At 33.2% G+C, this 25,198-nt stretch overlaps 4 protein-coding genes across 5 annotated transcripts; 1 reads left to right on the top strand and 3 right to left on the bottom strand.

The window, feature by feature from the left end:
- Positions 1-6,548: 6,548 nt before the first annotated feature.
- LOC112706774 (NAC transcription factor 32) lies at positions 6,549-8,618 on the top strand. The gene is made up of 3 exons (XM_025758239.3): positions 6,549-7,376; positions 7,471-7,757; positions 7,840-8,618. The coding sequence occupies exons 1-3, from the start codon at positions 7,187-7,189 to the stop codon at positions 8,443-8,445; spliced, it is 1,083 nt and encodes a 360-aa protein (XP_025614024.1). The 5' UTR covers positions 6,549-7,186; the 3' UTR covers positions 8,446-8,618.
- A 61-nt stretch (positions 8,619-8,679) lies between these two features.
- LOC112706775 (syntaxin-71) lies at positions 8,680-12,248 on the bottom strand. Of its 2 annotated transcripts, XM_025758240.3 has the most exons (6): positions 11,602-12,248; positions 11,459-11,527; positions 11,311-11,355; positions 9,334-9,396; positions 9,159-9,235; positions 8,680-9,039 (listed from the first exon to the last, which is right to left on the bottom strand). In XM_025758240.3, exons 1-6 carry the CDS (start codon positions 12,118-12,120, stop codon positions 9,027-9,029), a joined length of 786 nt encoding a protein of 261 aa, XP_025614025.1. In that variant the 5' UTR covers positions 12,121-12,248; the 3' UTR covers positions 8,680-9,026. The 2 variants fall into 2 exon arrangements, with proteins under 2 accessions (XP_025614025.1, XP_025614026.1); XM_025758241.3 differs by lacking the exon at positions 9,334-9,396.
- A 666-nt stretch (positions 12,249-12,914) lies between these two features.
- On the bottom strand, positions 12,915-13,773 carry LOC112706776 (uncharacterized). Its single transcript, XM_025758242.3, has one exon. It carries the CDS (start codon positions 13,470-13,472, stop codon positions 13,146-13,148), a length of 327 nt encoding a protein of 108 aa, XP_025614027.1. The 5' UTR covers positions 13,473-13,773; the 3' UTR covers positions 12,915-13,145.
- Positions 13,774-15,304: 1,531 nt separating this feature from the next.
- Positions 15,305-18,587, bottom strand: LOC112708374 (MLO-like protein 6). The gene is made up of 14 exons (XM_025760537.2): positions 18,474-18,587; positions 18,328-18,385; positions 18,065-18,249; positions 17,878-17,994; positions 17,739-17,799; positions 17,550-17,638; positions 17,380-17,454; positions 17,023-17,117; positions 16,872-16,921; positions 16,687-16,727; positions 16,426-16,599; positions 16,258-16,293; positions 16,090-16,157; positions 15,305-16,005 (listed from the first exon to the last, which is right to left on the bottom strand). The coding sequence occupies exons 1-14, from the start codon at positions 18,585-18,587 to the stop codon at positions 15,579-15,581; spliced, it is 1,590 nt and encodes a 529-aa protein (XP_025616322.1). The 3' UTR covers positions 15,305-15,578.
- Positions 18,588-25,198: the final 6,611 nt, after the last annotated feature.

The raw sequence follows: 25,198 nt of genomic DNA, 5'->3' as shown, positions 1-25,198 counted from the left end.
TCAAGTATAGCTTGACATCTATGCTCTTAGGACAAAAAACTCCATACACACGGAAGAAGGAGTTATACCTCGGCACTAAAAGGAGTTATACCTCGGCTCAGATTACTAGACAGGAACATTTGGCACCCACTGTGGGGCCGAGTTTACTTAACCCCACTACCATTTTTTCTACCCAATTATTTATCCTATTTTGCAGGTTATAATCAATAGCGGAAGAGTAAAATAATCCACCCTCCTCCTCCTCCCACCGAGGCCGAGTTGTTAGCTATTAATAAGTCACTGTGAAAAAAAATTTAGCAGATCACCAAATTATTAAACCAGAAACAAAACAACCAAGGCAATGAGGAGAAGCAGAAAAATCCTAGTAATGATAACAACTATATCTCGGAAGCTAAAGCCGCGGTGACAGACACCCAAAGCTCATCAGACGAGATGCATACATTTCGTGGCAATACTCTAACAAGTACAGAGAATATCTTTTTCTCAAAGGTGTATTACAGCTAAGTTCATACGTCGAAACACAATTATGTGCTCTCTTTAATTAATAAATATCTTTATTTTTTATTTTCAATTTTTTTCTATTAATCTTTCTATATTGATCTATAAGCTATTTAGTACACGATCAAACAAAAACCAAACTATACTCCAATTTTCGAACGCACAAGATACCAACCTATCTATTATGTTCAATTATCCCTAATAACCGACCATAAAGATCGGATACTCAAACTCAAGTACAACTCACACAAGTGATATTTGATGCAATCATTCAACTTCAAAATCAATCAATCAATCCGAGAATAAACTCGGCTATCAAGTAATTCGAGAACGAAACTCGGCTTTCTATCAATCCAAATAAACCGATACTTATAAGTCGGCGTTAATCCAACAAACCGGCAATTATAAGTCGGAATCGATGCAACAAAACAGCAACTATAACTCGGAATCAACCCAAACAAATCGACACCTATAAGTTAGAATCACTTCAAACAAACTGATAATTATAAGTTTGAATCAGTCAAAGTAAACCGACACCTATAAGTCGGCGTCAGTCCAACAAACAATTATCTATAAGCTCGTTCAAAAATATATTGAAATAAGTAACACATTTTCTTATGACAAGCTTGTCCAATTTTATTTTTAAGATTATCAAGTTGATCTTAGGGGCTAATCCTCATATCTCTGAATTATAACACAATTGCATCTTTTCGATATCCTACCGAGTTAAAACTCAATTTTCATAAAAGCTCAATCTGCTTCTCTTAAAAATAAACAGGTCAAGTTTGGGAGTTGTGATATGGTCATTATAATTCGGCGGCTACAAGCTATAACTCGGATATTAGGTCAAGACGTTACGATTTTCATGAGTCACAAATTACCAACACATAACTCGGTCGTTATACTTCAAACTCAACCATTACGGTTTGGTCCGTTCCGTATTACTCGGTAACTGCCACTTGTTACTTAGAGAACAAGTCTTGATCCATTACCTATAACTCGGCCAATGAAACCTATACCTTGGCTTGAATTTACCTCGATCCGTTAGCTATAGTTCGGCCTGAATTTACCCGATCCGTTAGCTATAGCTCGACCCAAATTTACTTCGATCCATTATCTAGATCTCGACCTAATTATACGTATAAATCAGAATTCAAGTGAGATAATAAAAGTGACTTATCTTCAGTTAAAGAGAATCTCGGCTATAATAGAATTATATGAATATGTTCAGGAGCAGTTACCACAAAATCAGACTGACCTCCTTAACGGCTCTGCAATACTAGGCATGCTGAGTAACCATCTATAACACAACATCTCTATAAATACAAAACCCTAACTACATTTTAAGATACGCTATTCACTCTGAATAACATATACCGCATCTTATACTTTTTCTTACTTGAGTGTTGGAGTCTCTTTATGGGTCCCAACCTTTTTCGGTGTTCCTCGACGACTCAAGTATAGCTCAGCATCTGTACTCTTAAGACAAAAAACTCCATACACACGGAAAATAGAGTTATACCAAAACACTAAAAAAGGAGTTAATTATACCTCAACTCAAATTACTAGACAGAAACAAAATCAATTATGATTATGTATTTATATATAAATACATATGTAATTTAACTTATTTTTAATATATATTTTATACTAATTTTAATATATACTTAATATGATTGATTAAATTTAGATACATTCAGATAGATCGCTCAACATATTTTTAATCCGTTAAGGGGACAAAATGTTAGATCGCTCAACATATTTTTAATCCGTTAAGGGGACAAAATGTTGGTAGCATTCTCTTTCTGCATATGGTGGGTATATATGTGAATAATAATTAGTCAATATTTTTTATTGATGTGAATTAATATTTTATTTTTATATTATTAAAATTTAAAATTTATAATTCAAGATTTAGATTTTAATATTAATTAGAATTGTCTAAATATAAACAAAAGATATAAATCATATTATATAAAAATTATTTGTTATTTTTTATTAATATTTTAATATAAAAATTGAAACATATAATTTTTTTTGTCCGATAAATTAAACAACTCGCAACTTTAGATATTATTATAACATTACAAATTCATATATATAATATTTAAGGTTTTCATCTACTATTTTGTCTTAGCTAAGTTTTGAATCAAAGTACAACACATTAAAAAAACACCAAAATTTACCATTAAAGAAAAGCCTCAGCTGCAACGGTCAACATTCATGGCACAAAATATTGGTGCATTTATTTTCTGCCCCTGAACCTTTGGTTTCTTTTTTTTTTTCTATATGTACAAAGCGAACTATTCTTTCGCCTTTGTATTTTTGGTTAACATATATGGTTCAATTTGAGTAAATAATTTAATTAAATTATTTTTAAAATTTTTTTTAAAAAGATAGTTTAAATAATAAATGACTATATTAAAAGTAATTTATAAATAAATTATTTTATATTCGAGATTTTAATTCTAAAAGTACTTATTTTATAAAAATGTGATAAAAAATAGTAATATTATAAGAGGAGTCATTTTTTTTAACTTCTCCTTAAATTTTTAAATAATTTTTTAAAAAATTGTGATTTAATTTTAAAACTTACACCAGATATTAATACTACTATTTTTGATAAGTCAAAAATTTAAAAAAATTACTTTTTTGAAACTTTTTAAATAGGTCTTATATAATGATGAACAAAAGGCCAAACACCAATAAGAAGGACTAAAATAGTAGGCCCAAACTACCAAGAAGAACATTTCCATATGGTGTATTTAGGAAATTGGGCTTAACACACTGAAGTCTGAGCATAACAAAAAATAATGAAAAAAAACTAAGCTCACGTAAAAAGAAATAGCAATTGAGTATTTTTTAATTTGAAATATATTTAAAAAAAATTGACATTTTTGGTTATTTATCATACATGGGTGGTTGTAGAATTAAGAGAAAAGAGTTCCAACGATAACTACTTGCTTCTTTCTTTCTTTAATTAAAAAGTAGGATATGAGGCTTGAAATAGAAGGGCAATTCATATAAATAAAATAAGTTGAAAATTTTTTTAAGTAAATATAATATTGTAAAATTGTAGACAAAAATGAAATAATCTTAATTGTATGTAATCTGTAATATTTTAATGCAGATTTTAAATACACATAATTCGCTATATTCTGTCACAAATTATATTGAGAGGCTGATTTTACATAAACCGTTATATTGTGTAAGGGTTTATGAACAAACTGGCACAAAGTATAATCCACTATACTCTGTAGCGGATTATGAGGAGAGTGGTTCATTAAAAAATTATGAATATCAGTGTAATAATAATAATTCATGATGCAAAATGCACGAATTTATACAAATGTAATCGTCATAAGCAATAAGTGTGTGTTTGAATTAGAGTTTGCAAACAAGATTTTGTATAAAATTAAATTTGATGAAAAGTGAGTTAGTGTTAACATGATTTATATTTGGTAATTTTGTATCAAAATATATTATAATAAAATAAATGTTGTTTGGATTATATCATTTAAAATTACGTTTAGATAAAAATTACTAAAAAATACATGAATTTATATCATTCAAATCTATATTATTTTAACACTTTTTGGCTATAATTACTTTTGAAAAGAATTTAAATTTATGTGTTAAAATTTAGTATTCTTTTGGTTATAATTTGTTAGTATTCTTCTTTAGTACTTTTTGTATTTAATTATATCTTTCTAAAATTTATATTATAAAAATTAACGATAATAAATAAAATATATAAGTAATTTAAGAACACATAGTAAAAAATATACAAGGTCAAATAAAAAAAATAAAGTTCTATAAAAAAATACGTATTAATAAAAATGATTAAAAAAAGACATATGAACAATAAATACTAAAAATTCTATTAAAAAATTACAATAATACACATAAGTGAACATAAAAACATTTTAAACAAAAATATCCATACTATTAATAAAAAAAATAAAAAACTGATAAAAATTAAAACTTAACAAAGAGTAATAATAATAATATTAAAAAAATTTTGTTTGTAAAGCATAGTCATAACAAAAATTTCAAGAACTTTGACGATTGTTTTTGGTATTTTTATTGTAGATGAAATTGAATGGCAAAATTAGTAAAAAGTCAATTAATTTTTTAATTTATGAATTGAAGTAGAAGCTAAATCCAAAAGCTAGAATTTATTGCTTCTCGTAACTCGGAGTTCAAATCCAGAATGATGTTCACCTTTAGAAGAAAAAAACTAGCCAAACAAAAATTACAACATTCAAAAAGATTGAAGGTGCATTTTATACTTCCAACGTGTTTACCAAATATATCCTAAGTCGTACAAAAATAATAGCTGCATTTGTACGACTTATTACTTATGACGATTACATTTGTATGAATTTGTGCATTTTTTATCATATGTTGTTACTATTACACTGATATTTATGATTTTTTTTTTATAGTGAGTCACTTTTCTCATAATCCGCTATAGGGTGTAGTGGATTATGCTTTGTGCCAGTTTGTTCATAAACTGGTATAGGGCGTAGCGGATTACGTATATTTGGAATCCATGTTAGAATGTCGCAGATTACATACAATTAGGATTGTTGTATTATTTTTGCAGTTTCACAATATTGTATTTGTGTAAAGGTTTTTTCAACTTATTTTATTTGTGTGAATTGCCCAAATAGAACGATATTTTTAATTAATTATAGTATTGTTTTTAAGAATAAACAAAATAAGACTTTTTTCTTTTTAGTATGGAAGTAAAAATAGTGATATATCCTAACATTGTAATTTTTTGTATTTTTTAAAATTGTGAAAAATACACAAGTTAGAGGATTCAATTTCTATACCTCAAATATTTTAATTTTTTTCAACACAGTCCAATTTTTGTATCTCTACAAATCAGATAGTCCGATTTTTGTACCTCTAACAAATCCAACGATCCAATTTCTACTTTTCTAATTAAACAATTTTACATTTAAAAATAACACCACATCAGTCCACATTTCAAAAAATCATCATTATACCGTAGTTGCCAATGATGGGTTCCACGGAAAATTAAAGAGGACAAAAAGTTTAGCCTCATCTTTTCCATTGCCCATATTTGTGACATTACATACTGAATATATTAGTTTCCAAATTTCAATAACATTGATCTTATTTTGGATATCATACAAATTATTGAAAGTAGCTGAGAGCTAAAAAAGTGCACTTCAATTTTGTCGAGAAAACAGCACGTCATCATGAACTTGTTCTAGACTTAGCTTGGAGAACACGCAAGAGATGATCAGAAGGTGGCTTAAGCTTTGTGATGGACGAAAAGCATGAAATGCTGGTCCAAGAATTCGAGGTTGACATACAAAAGGTGACAAGTTTTGAATCGATTGGAACTATGTCTCTCACTGTTATGCTGTGTGTGTATGGGATATTTGCCAATCATATTTACACCAGGTAACTTCCAAATCTAGAGTAGCTTTCTCTACTCTCCACCAAATTCAAAACCTGGGATTCATCGGTTTTTGTTTCAAACCACACTCTTATTGCTAACACAAAACTTTCAGATAATTAATGAGCCGATAAAACTTTAGTTACTGTTCACATGCAGTTATTTTTGTGTGAAAATAGATAATAATTGAGGACGGACAAATAATTTGACATATTTAATTAAATTATTATCTAATAATTTTTAACTATTACGATAGTGCGAAACCAATTGTAAGTACGTGAGCTGTATATGTTAAAGCTAAGTGTCATGCAAGGTGTAAATGAAGCTAAGCTAGGCCCCCACGTAGTTTGTGGTTCATATTGGTAGAGTAGTGTTTGGAAGCTGTATAGTAAGAAGTAGGAAGAGAAGACAAGGAAGAAGGGACACAATTAATGCTAAAACGAGGAAGTTTCAAGGCAATTATAAAAAGCGCGGTTGGGTGGCTTTATTATGTCTTTCTAATAAGACAAGTGACGTACTTGTCCAACCGCAGATACCTATGTACGTGCCTATGTCATCCCTGTGCCACTTTCCTTCTTTCACTTCTTATGATTACCCTACCACCATTATTGGTAACATAGTAATTAGTAACATCATTTGAAGGATCTCAGTCACAAGGTAACGGTATCAACTCTGATAAATTTAGTTCAGAAAAAAGAGCTCCTAGAACAGCTATAATTTTAGACCCAATATGGGAGTTGGACCTTAACAATTACTTTGCTTTATCTAACTAGGCTATCGTATTGCTCCTATCTATTGTGTATGGTATCCAATTAAATGAGCAACTCTCTATTTAGTTCTTAATCTGATTTGTTTTGGATACAAATATTTTCTCTTTCACATGATGAGTTCTATAAACAACATTGCTGAGAAAGTGACACTAACATATTATGGCAGAAAACCAGTGTGTATTGTGCTGATGAGGTGTTAAGCAGATAATATAATTTTAATTTGGTAGAGTGGTGCCGCTAGGTGAAGGTCAATTTCAACGAGTAAAACCAATTTGGTTGGTTTTCTCTGTCTTTTCTTACAAACTTTACATGCAAGTGATTGGTTCCTCTCCCTTTCAATCTTCACATGTGCATGGGACTAGAGCCATATATATAATGTGGATGACACACTTTGGTTTCTTATTAAAAGCAAGCCAAAAATTCATATTGGTATCATCGGCACTTGTTGATTCCTTTGTCAAGAACAAAGAAAATTCTTTTCATGGAAGAAGGAGGAGGAGATCAACATGCCTCTAACAGCAGCTACACTTTTCCACCAGGTTTCAGATTCCACCCTTCTGATGAAGAACTCATAGTTCATTACCTACAAAACAGAATCAGCTCTCGTCCACTTCCAGCTTCCATTATAGCTGAGATTGATCTTTATAAGTATAACCCTTGGGATTTGCCAAGTATGTTCTTTAATTCCTCATCCACTTTGTGTGTTCACTAAATCTTTCCTTGTCATTATAAAGATAGTATTTGTTTTTTCTTGTCATTGTGCAGAGAAGGCTTTGTTTGGAGAGGAAGAATGGTACTTCTTTAGCCCGAGAGATCGCAAGTATCCAAATGGATTGAGGCCAAACAGGGCAGCAGGTTCAGGGTACTGGAAGGCTACCGGAACTGACAAGCCGATTCTCACTTCTTATGGATCGAAGCGCATCGGAGTGAAGAAAGCTCTTGTCTTCTATTTAGGTAGACCTCCAAAGGGGACTAAAACTGATTGGATCATGAATGAGTATAGATTGGTTGACACAATCACCAGCCCCTCCAGGCTCAAAGGTTCCATGCGCGTAAGTTTTCATAAAGAAATATTTGTGCCACTCATTTTTCTTTTCTTTTATTGTGTAAAATCATCATTCCATGCTCTTACAGTTAGATGACTGGGTACTTTGTCGCGTTCGACACAAAGGCTACTCATCGAAGAACTCATGTGAGAATCAAGATAATCCTTGTGAACCAAACATGCTATCAAATCTGCCAAGGTGTGATGAAGGTTATCCAGCAACAAACATGAACTTCCATGCTGATATGATCACTGATTATCAATACAAAGACTATCAGATCCTAGCTTCTATCCTTGTTGGTGGCCATGTTCCTACCACTGAGAGCATGTCAAGTTTGAACTTGAAGGATGGCAAAGGCAATGATCCAATAACTTCAGTTCATGAAGATGGTTTCCACAGAGAAGATTCTTCTACAACAGTTTCTCCTTTGGACTGTTACTTCAACTCACTGAAAAGAAAATCTAATGAGGATAGCCAATATGAGAATCTCATTTCCTTTAACAGGAAGTTGAACATGGAGACCACAATGGATGATGAATCTTCTATCATCAATGGAGGTTTGAACTTCTACAATCAAAACCAGTCTCAAGATGACATAATATTCAATAAGAGAGCAGCAGAGCCTAGCATCAACTTTCAAGAGCTAAAGCAATCAGCTTTTATAGGAAGATACCCGCAATGCTCAAGTGATTGACCATAAGACATATTCAATACTCTCTATTCCACTTGTATATTTTCATGGATATACAACTAAGAATATAGGCCTCAAATATTAAAGTGAATTATTGTTCTTTAAGCGTGGTTGTAATAAATATATATAGAACTTTTCTATATACTTATGAAATTCCTTGAAAACATTGTGAATAATGCTAGCTTGTGCAGAATCTGCACAATGTCATTTCAACTAGAATTTTATCCTACTCAGTAATGATAAAACTTGTACAAACAATTTATATTCTTCCCACAAAATAGTTTCATCTTATCTCAAATCATATATATAAGTACAAAGCTTGTTGGTAACTGTTATGTAAGAATAATACCCCTTCCATGGCAAGAACTTCCTCGCTGATCAACCACAATAAACAACGGTTAGCTTACTCCTTTTTATGTTGTTGTGTGTGTGTTGGGGGTTATGACATATCAGATATGACAAAATAATACATCAAACAATTACATAAAATATATAGTGTTGACATCCTCCAGCAGGTGAATGATAATGTAATGTGAAGCCATGATACAACGGGTACAACAAAGCGAAAAGAGTTTGAGATCATATCACCTCAGTTGACTGAAACAAAAGAGACATTGGTTTGTTATGATGAATACAAAAGCATCACAAGGTTTGAAATACATAGGTCTGAATTTGAATTGGAAAAGCATGTGAGGATTGAGGGTAAGAAGGCTTACTTGTATATATAGAGAACAATGCTGAGAAGAATACAGAGCAGAATGATGTCAATGAAGAAATTTTGAGTAGACCTCATCTGGAGAAGAAATTTAAAAAATAAAAAGATAAATTATTCACTGGAAACTTGAACCCTTTTTTCCACAAAGAAAATTCCAATTAATCACGTTGGATTACCTCAGTGAGACTTTGCTTCAATCTTTTGTTAGTGTTTCTCACATCAGCTGTTGCCCTATTGACCTGTATGATCAGGCCATCAAGACACCATATTGTTAGGATTTGGTTGAATTAGTCCCACATTGCTTAGGATGGCAAATGGAGTGGGTGGCTTAGGCTATAAATATGAGGCTAAGTTCTCCATTTGTTTTTGCACCAGTCAAAAACACTTTAAGCTTGTATCTGATTTTTCTTTTCCTCTGTATTCTTTGATTAGAGAGTGTTGTGAGGTGTAGTTAGATATTTGCTTTGAGAGAGTGTGGGTGTACTGGGGTGCCGGTGAGAGAAAGAAGTCTATGTGTTGTAACAATTTTCACATAGTGATATTCTCTGGTTGTCATTTGACAACGGCCGTGGTTTTTTCTCCGGTAATTGGAGTTTCCACGTTAAATTCTTGTGTTGTGATTGTATCTATTTTATTTTTCTGTCAAAGGTGTTTTCTCAAGGGGGAATGGTGTCTTATTCCCAACAAGTGGTATCAGAGCTTCGGTTCGGTGGGATTTATTCTTAGTATGCTCTGTGGTTGCAGCCTAGTCTGATCTTCCACATCAAAAAAGAATTTTGTCCTGTGGCTTGAGGTTGATCTTTGGTTGCTGTTGTTGTTGCTGGAAGGCAGTGTGACTCTGTGAGAGTGTAGTTTGGAAAGGTTCTGGCTAAGGAAAGACTTGGTATTTAAGTGTGTCCATTGTGACCCACCTCTCTTTTATGGGGACCCTTCCTAGTGCACGGTCTACAGTTAAGTTATACTATTCCAGTATACGGTTGCAACAATGTCAGGATATTCAAGTGCTGTGAAGCTTGAAATAGAGAAATTTGATGGAAGAATCAATTTTGACTTGTGGCAAGTACAAGTCAAGGATGTGTTGATACAATCAGGTTTGCACAAGGCGTTGAAGGAGAAGATCTCTAGTTGCTCTCTCTATGAGAGAAGATGATGTTCTCTAGAAGACAAGAAGTATCCTCATGGTATTACCGCACTGCCATGGATAAGGATGAGTTGTGGCAATTGGGTCCACAATTGCACACGGGCATTGGTTGGCGTTGAGATGCAAGGTGTGTGGCGGAGTTAGGTCGATGGCTGAAAAACTTCCAGGAAAAGCCAATTTGGAAGTTGCACCATGAATTTTCAGCAAGGTTTCGATCTGTACCAAGGCGAAATGCTTGGAGTGGTCTAATTCCAAGTGAGTATACTTTCATGGTGGAGTATGATAGTTCTCTGAACTATGATTGTCGGTATAGACAATGGCAGCAAAGAATTGTCGGTGTTGACAATGGAAGCTGAAGATGTGTGACTATTTCAATCAAGGTGGAGATTGTTAGGATTTGGTTGAATTAGTCCCACATTGCTTAGGATGGCAAATGGAGTGGGTGGTTTAGGCTATAAATATGAGGCTAAGTTCTCCATTTGTTTTTGCACCAGTCAAAAACACTTTAAGCTTGTATCTGATTTTTCTTTTCCTCTGTATTCTTTGATTAGAGAGTGTTGTGAGGTGTAGTTAGATATTTGCTTTGAGAGAGTGTGGGTGTACTGGGGTGCCGGTGAGAGAAAAAAGTCTATGTGTTGTAACAATTTTCACATAGTGATATTCTCTAGTTGTCATTTGACAACGGCCGTGGTTTTTTCTCCGGTAATTGGAGTTTCCACGTTAAATTCTTATGTTGTGATTGTATCTATTTTATTTTTCTGTCAAAGGTGTTTTCTCAAGGGGGAATGGTGTCTTATTCCCAACACATATCATTCATTTGCGACATACAAATAATAGAGATAGAAACTCACATGCAGATTCTTTGTCAGAAGTTGATAGTTAAAAACTATTAAATGACAATTTAGTCAAATATATTAAATCATCTAACTGTTCTCAGTTATCATCTGTATGTAACACAATTGTATTTAAGTTTTCTCCGATAATATATATATGAGAAGTTTTTGTTTGTTACCTTTGTGTCAATTTCGTCCATTAGAGGAACTTGCCGATCCATTTCCTGAAAATAGTTCAAGGGAAAGAGAAAAGCAAAAGAAAATGGTTATCATCTTGGAAATCGATCATCTCCGAATTAAAAAAAGTAAGGTACATTCATAACAAACCTCACTCATGTCATGAGCTAGATTTTTCAAAGTATCCAATCCCTCCGATATGAAGTCAAGACCTTCATCCTATAGAAATAAAAAATGTGAATAAGGCAATATTGCTTTGTTGACCATAAAATAAGGAATGAATGGTGCATTGCCTGTTTGATCCTGCGCATTTCATACTCATTTCTGAACTGACTGGATTCTTCAGTTTGGTCGAAATACTCAGTGCCGTGATGCACGTCTGAATCAAACTTGATGTTGGGCTGCGATGTCCATCCTCCTCCTGTTTGATTGACAGTGGTAATACCATCGGGAATTGCTTGAATTCTTTCTGGCAATGCCAATACAAGATCCTCACGGATCGCTAAATCTTCGTCTGTCAAACCTTTAACCTTCTTCTTGGCCAATTTGCGGAGCTTGGGAATCTCGTCCATGAGTCTACCCTTGGCGCGTCGAACCTCCGCATTCATAGCAGCAGCAGCTGCTCTGTTGTTCTCCGCCAAGGCAGCATCCGATTTCTTGAGGGCGGCTTCGATGGTGGAATCAACGGTGGCGTAGAGGCGAGCGAAGGCGTCATCACCGTAGGCATTGAGTTCCCGCTGCTTGTCGAGGTCGTATTTGTCGTATTTGCTGCATATGGAGTCCACCCGGAACAGGATGTCTACCACCGTCATCTTCTTCTTGTTGAGACGAGAGACGAACGTGAAAGGTTATGGTGGTTGTTGTCTCTGGTTTTTGTGTTTGCGATAACAATGCAATAACATTATGGAATGGAATGAAGCGTTCCATGTCAAACTCAAAATGAAGCGTTCACCGCACACAACGGCACGCTGCCAACTGCCAAATGCCAAACACCACCTTCCATCTCTATATATGTCATGCCTTCAACAACCAACAACAAATCCTTCTTTCTTTCTTTGTTGCACTTTTTGGCTTTTCTATAGTGTGACACGTGTACAAAATTAATAAGCGGTTGAATCTCGTATAATAAAGTTTGTGCCCAAAGGAGGGAAATGAAATCCTTCGCTCATTTATTTTGATAGTTGGGCAGGTGTAGACTTACCCACGAAGAATCAATGTTATCCAGAATTCCGTACTCTAAAGTATAGATGCCACAGCTAACAAAATTAATTGAGCATTGCATGACTTGCCTTTCAGACTCAGAATTGAGAAACTAGCTGCTTTCTTAGCTGTGCAGCATTTAATGTTGAAAACCAGATCTTAAGTTAATTAATTGATGAACTCAACCATTTCATTTCAAGTTCGCAGAACAACAAACTGGAATGAATTGTCGCCTAATCTCAAGCAATTTTATAATTTGTCGTATTTGATTGGGACACAAGAGAAACGGTTCCTTCCAGCGTTAGATAAAGATAACATGATTGCAACAATCGCGAATAACCAAGCGAAGCTCATCGATTTGCACGGAATATATACAAGTAAAGTGTAGATCGGCAAGAAGTAATCATTTAACAGCTGCAAAATTAGCAAGTCTAATTCAAAATTAAGCCCACGGAAAATTTACAGCATCCAGAAAAAAAAAAAGAAAAAAGAAAAAAGATTAACCCTGTTAAAGCGAGAACATAAAACGCAGCGTTGAATTACAAAAAGTAGAATCGAAAATCAAGCTCTTAATTAGGACACGGATCACAAGAAGAACAAATTCAAAGGAGATCCGATCGGATCGGAAGTTGAAGGATCAAGCGTTGGCGCCAGCTTTGTAGCGGTACAGCTTGCCGAAGACATGTAGGGCGGTGACGAAGCCGATGAAGCAGAGGCTCATCACCAGCACCACCGTCGGCGATATCTTCAGTCCTGGCGCGTCGTCCGTGTAGAACCGGAGCATGTTGGTAGGCCCTCCACCGCCTCCAACGCTGCCGGAGCTGTTTCCGCCTGTGCTGCCTCCAGCTAGGCGACGGCGACGCATGCCGGCAGTGGCGGCAGCGGAGCCGCGGGGAGCCATGACTCCCGGGCGAGTGGTGGTGGCAGATGTTGCCGACTGAGATTGAGAGGCGCCTCTTGCCATGTTTGGAGATGACGAAGAAATTGGTGTAAGAGAGAGGGAGAAGTGATAGAAAGGTGAAAAAAAATAGGGAGAGAAGAAGTGAATGATAAATGAGGAGAAGGATTCCTACTTCTTTGTTTGTTAGAAGGGTGTGTAATGAAATACGGCTTTATTTGCATTCTTTTTTATTTATTTTCCTCTCTGTACTTATCTATCTCTGACCTGCTTATGAAATTATAATCAACCATATTAGGTTAGGTTTCGTATCTACAACCATTATGGGCGGGTTAGATTATAAAAATATTATTTATATATTAAAAATTAATAATTAAATTAATTATTATAAATTTATATATATTGTTTTATATATTTTAATATGTATTTATATAGATAATGATTTTGTCACCAAAAAAAATATAGATAATGATTTTGTGATTAATTTGTGATGTTTTTTGTACAAATAATAATTAAGAAAAAAAATTAAAGATAAGTAAAATTTATTTTCTTTTACTAGTATTTTTAATTATTAGTTTCATTTTTTAATTTAATAATCTAATAATATATTTTTAACTTATATTTTTAAATATTAATAATTAATTATTATCAAAAAACTAATAAATTTTATTGATCTTTTCATATTTTTTAATAATTAATTTATATATTAATAGAATTTGTCTGATAAATATATTGATAAATTTATTTTTGAAAAGAAGAGTAAAAGATCGGTATATTTTGTAATTTGTAACTATTAATTAGTTATAAATAATATTTTTAATGACGTAAGATTTCGTCTAATAATAAAAAATTATTCATTTAATTATTTTTTTTGCTAATTAAATAATTTAAAAATTGATATCAATTTAATGACCTAGATATCGGCACATGCCTACATGTGTGTTTTGGCTTTGACTAGTGTTTGGAAAACAAAATGATAATCCTCACTAATCAATCTTTTAAAAATTTCATTCTAAATCAGTTCAAACTAGGCCAATCTGTTTGCAAATTGCCTGAGCTTAAGTCAATTTGCTCCATACGAATATGTCTACAGTGGTACTGGAAATCTAAAAGTGGATAAACATTTTCTTATGTATATAGATAGTGGATATAAACTAACGCTAAAAAAGAAAGTATATATAACTTGTGAAATGCGTGTTACAGAAACACAGAAGTGATGAAGTACAAAATGGTAGGTTGTACATGATAACGAGGGAGCAATACACCATTGATGAAGATGAGAGATGCTATTATTAGAGGTGGGGAGGGCGGAGATGAAGAGGTGGGCCATGAAAGGCACGAAGACGACGCATCGTACGGTCATGATTATTGCAGATGTGGTTCTCTTGTATTTCCTCCATGCACTTGCTAACAAAGTGAGATATTGCAATCCACATAACAACAAGTAACAACATCATCATCGCATACCACTTACCATCTCTCTCACTCTGGGGAGAATCGTTGATTTATATAAGTACAACCACTTCACAATTAACGTGGGCGCCCTCTGGTCTCGTATTGTGCTGAAAAATCAGGGCTTGGCTTATTTCAGTTTCCCTTGCCCATGGTTTTCTCACCAAAACCCAATCTCTTTAATCATCATTTCTTCCATTTATCTTTTTTGGTTATATAAAATATTCAGATTTAATATTTATTAATTATTAAAAAATATGTAAACAATTTATGTTACATAAACACCAAAAAAACTCTTTAATATATTTCTATTTAATTGTTAAATTTTTTGGACAAATAATTTAACAAAAAAATACAAACTTATGGAAGATAAATCGAAATCAAAATGTACAAAAGTAAAAAACATATTTATGCAAATATATCTAAGAGCTCTTTTTTTTGGTCAAAAATCAATCTTAAGTACACAACACACCCACACACTCTTCATATATTTATCATTTTTTTTTCTTCAAATACATCCTTTAAAGTTTGAACTCTAGACCTTAGTGGTGGGAGAGGGTGAAATGCCACCTGAGCTAAGGCTCTTGGACAAGAGCTCTTCTGTATACACTCATATACATCAACTAACCATAATTTGTTCCTTTCTCTACATCGTTTAAGGGAAAAAAAATCCGAATTTCCAAGTCATATTTGCTACTAAGAAGTAAGAATCCTCCAAAATTACTTGCTGGTTTCAATCTGAATTTCATGTTGGGGCAGTGGTAGATCTGAAGCAACATGTACGGAATTGGGCTCTTTGAGATTCTGGTGCTGGTAATGGGCCACATGGGCCATTTCAATTTCGTGGTGACTAGATGAGTTGGAAAAGGAAGACGAAGAAGAAAAACAAGAGTGGGCCCTGGCCCCGTTGGAGGACGAAAGAGAATCAGCGTCGTAAGAGTGGTTTGGAGATGGAGTTGTGGTTTGAGAGAAGGAGGATCCAGCACGGTTCTTCTTTTTTATGTTTCTCTTGGCGCTTTGGTGCCAATTCCTTAAAGCAGCTGCTACTCTTTCGTTGAATATGGTGGGCTTCATATTTGAGCCCATCTGTGTCACCAGAGCATAGAGTGGAAGAGTCACGTAGCTGCAAAGTATTTGAACCAATATCCTGCCCAATTCATTATATTATATATCCATCCATCTTAATTACTATATAACCATCAATATCATTGATAATTTGTTACTCACTCACCCCATTGAGATTTTGATAACCACATCCTCCGTTTTCGATTGGAAACATGATTTCATTCCAAATTGAAGCTGAACATTAAATAATATTCAACCAATATTATATCATTACGTGCATACAAAAAATCAACTATGAAACTAATCCAAAAAATATAAATTTCTGAGGCCTTACCGCAGTCCAAGAAAAGAAAGCAAGCTGGAAAGCGTTCTGTTTGGATAAATAAATTAACTAAAAATAATTAAAATTTGTCTTATTTAATATATATTAATTTTAATAATAAGTAATAAATATTAAATAAAATAATTTTTTTCTAGTATTATCGAAAATATTTATAGGTACCTGAAAGAGTACAAAATTAATGAGGTAGAGCATAAGTTGAGGCTTCTTAAACCAGAAGAGGTCATCACCAGGCTGCACCACCGGTGTGCCTTTTACTATGTCTCCTCTTTCTCCAATTCTAAGACCCATCTTTGTTATTATCACTTGCAACTTGCTTCCAACTATTACAATTATCTGCATTTTATTTCGTTTCATTAATTTCCTCCCTCACATTATTACATGTATGTTTAAATAAATAATAATCACAACATATGTGCTTACAATCAAAGGAACAAAAGGCATCCACAGATAAGAGTACCACCCTGTAATAAGGTTCATGCATAAATGTAGAGTTATATATATATATATATATATATATATATATATATATATATATATATATATATATTTAATATGTGTGTTGGGTAGTTATAATAAGATGCAGTATTATTATTGTATTGGCTTACCATGCGTGTGAAACAGGAGAAACAACACTGTGATGAACCAGATTGGAGGACTGAACCAACAAATAATTGGAAATAAAATAAAAGCACTTAATTAATGTATTGGTAGCTAAAAATGGTTAAAATATATATATATAGTAATCATCACATGAACCTGATTTCTACAACAACTTTGAAGTCCTCTTCCAATGTTCTTTCAATGTATTGCATAAAATCAAACTTCTGGTGACTTTGAGGTGCCAAGTGTGCCTACATCAATTAAATAATGCATGAAATGGAGTCATTAGTTAATTATAATTAAAAAAAAGAGTGCTAGAGACCAGTAAGTTTTGTGTTTTGGAACTATCAATTGGTTATCAATAATATTTTTAATGATGTGAGATTACATTTAACGATAAAAGATCACTCACTTTTTTTTAATGGTTAAATGCTGGCTAAATTGTTAAAAAAAGTGCTGGTCCTAGACTTTTCTTAAACAAAATGAAGAACGGTAAGTCATAAATATAGATACCATGACAAACCCATGTCTCAAGGTCAAGTAATCCACTTTAGGTACTGAGCATACAAACTGCCTGAAGAAACAAACCTGCATGTATGCATAGAAATAATAATAAATGTAACAGCATATACATAGATATAGAAACTAAGAACAACATGAGACAAATTATGAGTTTGCCTTACAATCCAAATGAGAATAGGATTTGTGGTCCACACACTCAAATGTCTCCTCCCAAAGGAAGTCTGCCTCGTAAGTCTGAACTTTTCAGGATCTGTTGTATGTAGTATTCATGAAAAACACAGTAGATCAGAATATAATGCAATGTGATGAATTAGTTTCCTAATAAATAATAATAAGCACTAATAACTAACCATGTGAAAATTGATACTCAGGTGTCTTTGTTTCCTCTTCCCATTGTTTCCACCTTCTCATCTATTCTTCAAATGTAACAATAAGGTCAGCAAAGAAAGATTTAAGATTTAGAATTTAGAGTTATGGGTAATTAATTACCTTTGCAGTGCCTAAAGCGAGAGTAAATATGCAGTAAAGAACATGAAAAAGAGCGAGCACGAAGATAAATATGTGCAGTTGATGAATGCTTTGAGCTGATACAAGCGCCACTTTACCCTGTATACATACTCAGTCAATAAATTTGATGTATAATATAGGAACATGAATTGATATATAATAATTGCACCTGATGAGCTGCACATTGATGAGTAGATGATCCAGGTGCTAGTAAAAATACATGATGGTCCTCTGACTCTTGTTGATGATTGCAGGGGTGCCATGTGGCAGCAAGCTTTTCTGGTACACATATCCTCGATATTGGACCTTGTAACACCGTTAGCAGCAGCGATATGAACCCCATTAACATAAGCTCTGCATGCATGCATGCGTGCATCATCATTATTAGTATTATTAGTGATGATGATGAACTAATTATTAATTAATACATACCAGACTTGATCTTTGCAAGTGACTCGTAGAGAGCTTTCTTGCGCTTCTTCCTCAAGCACTGCATGTATGGCAAATAAAATAAAATGCATGAAGGAATGAAGTAAAAGTAAAGCATGGTGCATGCATGATTGTTTATGGATACATACTTTTGCTATGAGGTGGAAGATGTGGTCCATGAAAATAGAAATTAAGAGCAAGACAAAGCAAACAAGAGCCACAGCCCAAGTAGGCGTTTCCTCTAAGCTTCTTCCACCACCCATAATACTACTCTACGTTCATTCTTCAGAGATCGGAGGAGGACTACCTTTTATTTATTATATTTTCTGAGCTACGTTAGGACAAACAACGGTATTTTATTTTATTTTATTCAACTATATACATAAGGAATGTTGAAAATCAGCATCCAACACATCCAGGGGAATTTATTTATTTATTTATTAATTATAGTATCTCTTGGTCTCAGCAGGTCAAAGATCGTCCGACAGATTAATAACTAATTTATTGCGAATCAGAACTCTAATGATTCAATTGTTGCATGTACAAGATAGATTCAAACTCCTAATAATATTTTCATGAATTAATTACTAAATCAACCAAACTTGATTAGAAAAATTTATAATTATTAAACATAGTACAACTAAGGAATTGGCCAAAAACTTGACTTGGACTGTCTTGCTGAAATCTTGGCGGAATGGCAACTAATTGTGCAAATTAAAATAAGAGTCCTTGCATTGCGATCTTATGTTTTTTAGTAAGAGTTCTTTCAAATTGATTTACATAACCTTACAAAATATCGAATTTGAGAGATGTTAAATTACGAGTGAAAATGACATGAACTTTTTTGGTCTGAAACAAATGTGGGTTTTATAGGGCTTAAATAAATGTATGTTATTGGGTTTGTGCAAATGTACCCATTGACTTAAAACAATAAAAATATGAAAAGCGACATTGTTGGGGCATTCCGACTTTCCGAGAATTGACATAATATTTGCCATGTCAATATAATAATTAATAACAGAAACTCTAGTTATATAAAGAATCACATAATGTTAGTAATGTATCAAACTTTTGTTCAAACGGAATAATTCTAATTATAAACCATTCAAACATGCCAACTAAAAAGAACACAAATGAAATGATTAAGTACAAGGTTAAGAATAAAATTTAAGGATTCAAATTGGCTCAATTGGTTGATCTTATCTTATTTGTTTCCTGTTTTTCTTGGTCAACTTGATGTATCGGTCCATGGGCACCTACTACAGTCGAAAGACTAGGACCCAATATAATGGACAATGATTAATACTAACTTGCAAATTGCCATAAGAGTATTAGACCCATATGTCCTACTCCTGATTAATGTGTATTAACAATTGGAAGCTGATGTTCCAACAACTTATTTTATTACTATTGCATTGCATGGTGAAATCATTTTCAACATTACTAATCACTAATTGTTCCACCTTTCGTTGTCTCTCACCAGCAATAGTCCAATGAAAAATTGTCATCCCTACATTATCTACAACTACAAGCCACAATTGTGTTTAATTGAATTGCTTGTAAAATTTCACCTTTCAAGAAATTAATGTTAAGAAATTATTTAATTTCTTAATTTGTCTGAGGTTAATACATATATTAATTCTAATAATAAATTATACTATTTTAAATTAAATAACTTATATAACGGTGATTTATTGTTATAATAAATATCAAATTGAATAAGTCATAATACTTTTTTATTTGCAATTATTCTCCACATACAAAGTTATTTTACAATACAAGTCCATATAAGTCATTTATATTCACATGCGCACGTTCTTTTTCGTACCGCTGCTGTACGTTCTTTTTCTTTTCATTCTTCTTCATACCGCTGCTGCACGTTCTTCTTTTTCGTTATTTTTTTCTTTCGTTATCCTCCTCCTCCTCCTCCTCCTCCTCCATCATCTTCATTATCATGATCATCATTGTTATAGTCGTCATCTTCTTCTTCTTATACGTATCGTTGTTATCATTATCGTAGAATTTTTGTCATATTGATGACGTTGCCTAATTCAAAATTAAAAAATATTTTTATTAATTTGTAGCAAAATTTTGATGTAGAAGTTCTGAATCTGAATTGTTATTATGATGAATATGTTCCATTCTCGTTTTGGTGTATTTTAGAAAATTTTTGGTATATTTTAGAAATTTTGCAATGTGTTCTGCGTAATTCAAAACTCTTACTCTTTCTCCACTTCATCTTCTGCTGCTGTTTCTTGTTCTTTTTCATCATCACCACCATCATCATTTTTTTCTTATTCATTTTTTTCTTCTTGTTTTACTCTCTTAACAAGAATAAAAACAAAAAAATCAAACAAATAAAAAGAAAAAAAATAAATTATCAGCATCTTCTTCTCCTCATCTTCTGCTGCTGCATCTTCTTTTTCATTATCAGCATTATCTTCTTTTTTTATTCATCTTTTCCTTCTTGTTTTACCTTCTTAAGTTTTTTCTTGTTTTACTCTCTTAACAAGAATAAAAACAAAAAAAATAAACAAAGAAGAAGAAGAAACAACATATAATGCTGTAAAATTACTTGAAAGAGAATGAACCTACATTTATTCAACTAAAATAAAAAAAGAAACAAGAAAAAAAGAAGAAAAAAATGCATTAAAAAATATTTTTGTGCATTTATAGCAAAATTTCGATGTAGGAGTTCTGAATCTGAGTTGTTATTGTGATGAATTTGTTACATTCTTGTTTCGATGTATTTTGAAAAACATTCGGTGTATTTTAGAAATCTTGCCGTGTATTTTGAAAATATTTCAGTGTATTTTTATTCTGATAATTACGTTCTACATAATTCAAAACTCTTATTCTTCCTCCTCCTCATCTTCTGGTGTTGTTTCTTCTTTTTCATCATCATCCTCATCATCTTCTTTTTTTTCTTATTCATATTTTTCTTTTTTATTTTACTTTCTCAAATTTCTTCTTGTTTTACTCTCTTAACAAGCATAAAAATAAAAAAAAATCAAACAAAGAAGAAGAGTAAACACATAATGTTGTAAAATTATTTGAAAGATGATGAACCTGCATTCATTCAACTAAAAAAAAGAAAGAAATAAGAAAAAAAAGAAGAAGAAAAATACATTAAAGAAAATATTTTTGTGTATTTGTAGTAAAAATTCGATATAGGAGTTTTGAATCTGAATTGCTATTGTGATGAATCTGTTCCATTCTCGTTTCGGTGTATTTTGAAAAATTTGCAGTATATTTTGAAAATATTTCAGTGTATTTTTATTTTGATAAGTTTTACATAATTCAAAACTCTTTCTCTTCCTCTTTCTCATCTTCTGCAACTTCATTTTCTTCATCTTTTTATTATTTCATATTTTTATAATATTTTTGGGAGAAAAAATAAAAAAAGAAATATATAATGTTGCAAAATCAATAGAAAAAGGATAAAAAGAACGACAATGAACATTAAACACGCGAAGAAAAAGGAGGAGAAACGTAAAAAAAAAAAAAGAGAAGAAGGAAGAGGAGGAGGAGGAGGAGAAACGCAGGATACAAATAACGTTAGAGGAGGAACACCATGATTTCACGCGCACATTATGTAAGTGGATTTTGCTAGATTAGAGTTAACTTGTATGCCAAAAATATTTGTATGTGTAGCAGAACTCTTTTATTTGGACTTTTGAATTTAATGGGTGTCGTACTCGAATAGTCGAATATAAATAGTAGCTTCAGAATTTCGGTCCCCAATATACCAAAAGTCGCTTCATCAACACTTTTTCATCAGAGAAGTTGCAATTCAACCGCCCTATTAGAGATACAGAAAGTTTTGGTTGAGGAAAACTGAAACAACTCTTCTATTAATTTCTAATTTCTAATTTCTATGAGTAAATATATACTTTCACACTATGATATATATATTTATGGTGATTTAATATGAATAATTTGGATTAATAAAATAATTTATTTCAACAATTAATGTTTTTTTCTCTCAATAATCATATATTGTTTGAACTTTGAAGGAGAAATCTTTTATGGGCTTTTCAAAATGTACTTATAATAACAGCCTTATATTATTCTAGGATCCACAGTGGGCCGGAGTGCTTAATGCATATATGAATATGATACATTATATAAAGCAAAATAATTAATTTTCATATTGATCAAATGAATATTTTAAAGAACTTATGTGATTGGTGACTATATAAAATATTTAATATTATTTATATATTAACATTAAACTCTTATTTATAACTTTACAATGTAAGTACTTGCGTTTAATTTCTTAACACCCAAGTTTTCAAGAACAATTCAGATAAACTGAAAATGGAATGCAAGTAACATTAATGTATAACACACGAAAATAATTATATTTTATGAATGGCATTTATAGTTACGGGTTTTGGGTTTTGTTCTGTTCATGTACAGCTGAGGTATGAGGGTTCCTTTCACTAACTCTTCAGCTTTGATGAAGAGCAATACGTCGTCTTAGGAGAAGGATTAAAAATCCCTCGACAATGCAAAACATAGCGGCGGGAGTATTTGCAAAAACCATTCCGACATTTAAATTAAAATAGGATGTTAAGAAAGCAATATAAAAAAGAAATAAAGTGTGATGTGTGACCTGACCTTCTCTGAGTTAGTTAACTTGTTTATATAGATGAGTGAAGTGTTAGCTTCTTTTTGTTTGTTCTGATCTTTTAGTAATATTGTGGGTGTCGTTAGTATTGGTAACGGATTGTAGATGATGTTTGACTAATTTGAAACTGTAATTGAGTTGCGTGATTGAGCTCTTCTGCACGATTATCTCCGAATTGTTTGGTCGGTTTTGATTTTTATCCTATTCCCGAGTTCATAGGGTACACGTCATAGCCCCCAAGCTTGTCTTACTTTGTGCAAAAGCAGTAAGCAAGCTTTTAATATGTTCGTCTTAGTTTTTGGTTTTTTTTTTTTAGTTTTGCGCCTATTGGTTTGATTAATTTTCAGCTGTGGCATGCGTTTCGGTGTGTGCCTGGCCACTTTGTAAGTTGAAGTGCGAGTTGAACTGTTTCTAGGTTATTTCTCGGCTTGGTGCATGATCTTTTGTTTTCCAAAGCTTAATGATGTATCGAGTTTTTTCATGCTTGGGCCTTCCAAGGGTCGTTTCTAGATGGTGAAGTAAAATATAATAAAAAATGAAAGAAAATTTTAAAGAAGTGAACCGTGTGACAATTAATGCTTTCTCTCACCGTTTGGATTTTTGATGCTCGAGCGGTTATTGCTTGTGTTACCCACAAAGTTAGTGGGCTTGTAATGATACATTGTTGCTGTTTTGGAATTAATGTTCTGATTTTTCAAATTTCTTTCCCAAGTTGACTCCAGTATGACTTCCAAAGGTTAGTGTCTTCTTCTAAAATTTTTTGTTTTTGTTTTTGCAATAGCAAAAGAGAAAGAGAAAGAAAAGCAGAAAGTGGTTGAAGTAAGAAAAAAGAATCAGTATCATTTGGTGCAAGATGATGTGAGGACTCGTTCCTCGTCGTATGTGGACGCCGAGTCGTTGCATGAACTTAAGGGTTTAAAACTTGTGAAAGATGGTTTGGGTGTGGCAGTTGAGCTTCTTCACTGTTCTGGTGAAGATAGAGTTTGTGAGAGGAGAGGGGATTGACAATATTTCTATATGTACACCCTTGCCTTACTGAGCTACGCGTGAGATTTTCTTTTTCTGGTTTCGAATGCGACATTGTTACTCAACTCAATTGTGCACCCTCACAGTTGCACCCTAATTCTTGGGCATTTCTGCGTGCTTTTCAATGTCTCATGGATTTTCTTTCGTTTCCTTGTTCTTTATCTGTCTTTTTCTCATTGTTTCAATCCAAAGGGGTGCAAAAAGGGTTATGTGTGTTTCTGAGTAGCTTTCCTGGACGTTCCCTTTTTCTACTATACAAATCTTCCTTTAAAAACTTTAAGTCTCTGTTTGTTAAGGTGCGGTCAGTAGAGACCGAGTACCCTTTTTATCTAGATGACGAGCTTATAGAAAAATTTTTCCTTTACTGGTGCACCGAACTGATTCAAATTCTTGAGGCTACTGAGCGGAGCGAATAGGAGGACTGTCTTTTAGATTTTTTGATAGAAAGCTTTGCTGCTGGGGAATGTTTGTCGATTTCTGAACTTATGCATTTTCATGATACTGGTGACAGGGAGGGTTTGAAAACTTATATAGGTAATACTTATTTGTATTTCCTTGCAAGTTTTGTTTTTTTTTTCTGACTGCTGTGTCACATTTGTAGGTGGATGAGTGCCTCAACTTGATCCTTCTCGGTTTCAATATTTCCTTAAAAGAAAAAGGGAGAAGTATGCGGGTTGCTCTGGAGCTTTGAAGGAGCGTGGGGGGATGCTGCTCACTCTATTGCCTAGCCGGCGTCGTAATTTAAGAGAAAGGGGGATGATACCGAGAAGTCCTAAAAGTTATATCGGAGAGTGATAAAGAAGCTGTTGGTAGTAGTAAATTCGCCTTTGATAGGCAAAAAAGGCTCCATGGTTTCATTCCTATTACAAGTCCACATTCATTGTGGAGTGATCAATTCCCCTTTGCCGAGCTTTCTGATAGGGTCTCTCAGTATCCTGGCGACATGCTTATGACCTGCCGAATTGACATGGGGGGATGGGAAAGTTTATTCAGGTCAACCGTATATTATTTCTTTGTGTCTATGTTTTGAATTTTTGTTGCATTTTGTTTATCTCGTTATTTGTCTTTCAATACAGATTGTTGCTTCACGTTTGATATGTGTGGGTCGCACGATCGAACTGATCAGAGCCGAGCAGCAGGTGGCCATGGAGAGAGTTGCTTAGTTAGAGCGGTTGTTGAAGGAGAAAGACGACGTCAGCATAGATGTGACGATGA

The sequence above is a fragment of the Arachis hypogaea genome, chromosome 8 (assembly GCF_003086295.3).
Source record: "Arachis hypogaea cultivar Tifrunner chromosome 8, arahy.Tifrunner.gnm2.J5K5, whole genome shotgun sequence".
Classification (NCBI taxonomy): Eukaryota; Viridiplantae; Streptophyta; class Magnoliopsida; order Fabales; family Fabaceae; genus Arachis; species Arachis hypogaea.
This window is presented reverse-complemented; position numbering and strand designations above follow the sequence as displayed.